Genomic DNA, 1,198 nt, shown 5'->3' on the forward strand with positions numbered 1-1,198 from the left:
ACAGGGGAAAAATAAAATTGAAAGTGAAATATTAGTTTATAACATTATCAAAAATAAAATGATTTTAATCCAAATTTAAATATTGAAAGATAATAATCCAAGAGAAAATAAATATAATATGTTTTGAAAATCAATTAAAAATAAATAAAATATCACAATATGAATAAAAAATTAACAAAAAAATTATACACCTCCCGCGCGCAGCGCGGGTCAACTGCTAGTATACTATATATCATGAAGTATAAGAATAGGACATGCAATAGCATCTCCACACACACTCACATGACTCTGAACTAGAAGTAGAATTTAAAGAGAACGGTTGAAAACGGCTAGAAACGATATGAAACTTGCAGCACAAGAAAAATAACAAAGACATATTCGGGTTTTTAGTTTCTGACTGAAATTAAATCGATTAAAACTAAACTAAGATAAATTTTATGAACTAAGAAGAAGATATCTTTAGTAGAGTTTTGTATTCTATTCATATTTAATGAAAAATGTAGTAATTTGTTGAAGGCATAAGTTATTTTTGTCTTAAATAAGGAGATAGTTAATATTTATAATAAATACACTTCTATGTTAACGTTTAAACAAAAATAAAATTTAAATTGACTAGCCTATATTTTTAACCTTCATTTATAATAAAAACGTTGATTAAAAAGTAACTCATACGTAACATAAGTAAAATCATATATAAATATAATATTGTTTACTTTTAAAAACTACACAACAAACCTCAAAACATTGGCAAAATCAATTTCAACAACCTTGTTTGAAATATTATCAAACTTCCTAGAAAAATATGAAGACAATTTTCATGTTTTCAACTCTTCTGATTCTTATTTTATCATGTAAGTTTAATATTTGTTAGTGTCGTTACTATGTAAATTTGTTTTAATTCTCTTGAAATATTGATTTTTTAAAGTAATATGAATTCTCAATAAATATAGGTGCATCAAATATCAAGGCAAAATATAATTATGAAGAGGAAGATCATTCTTTGTATTCAGCAGCAAGCCCTCAAATTAATTTTAAATTAGATGAACTTCCACCAGATGAACATATTGAAGTTATGGCTGCTGAAAACATAATTGGCTTTTGTCATGAATGTGCATATCATTGTATGAGACGAAGACGGAGACTTGGTGAATGTCGATCATTTGTTTGTCATTGCACTATAGGAGGTTGGAGTCCTTGA

General features: G+C 26.4%; 1 protein-coding gene across 1 annotated transcript; it reads left to right on the forward strand.

The window, feature by feature from the left end:
- The first annotated feature begins 802 nt into the window (after nucleotides 1-802).
- LOC17876486 (defensin-like protein 222) lies at nucleotides 803-1,198 on the forward strand. Its single transcript, XM_006281764.1, has 2 exons — nucleotides 803-851; nucleotides 951-1,198. Exons 1-2 carry the CDS (start codon nucleotides 803-805, stop codon nucleotides 1,196-1,198), a joined length of 297 nt encoding a protein of 98 aa, XP_006281826.1.

Source organism: Capsella rubella, unplaced genomic scaffold (assembly GCF_000375325.1).
Source record: "Capsella rubella cultivar Monte Gargano unplaced genomic scaffold, Caprub1_0 scaffold_8, whole genome shotgun sequence".
In the NCBI taxonomy this organism is placed as follows: domain Eukaryota; kingdom Viridiplantae; phylum Streptophyta; class Magnoliopsida; order Brassicales; family Brassicaceae; genus Capsella; species Capsella rubella.

Excerpts from the sequence above, each read along its gene's own strand:
- LOC17876486 (XM_006281764.1), top strand. The coding sequence starts at position 803 with ATGAAGACAATTTTCATGTTTTCAACTCTTCTGATTCTTATTTTATCA. Across the intron at positions 852-950 it reads TCTGATTCTTATTTTATCAT|GTGCATCAAATATCAAGGCA; the intron begins GTAAGTTTAATA and ends CAATAAATATAG.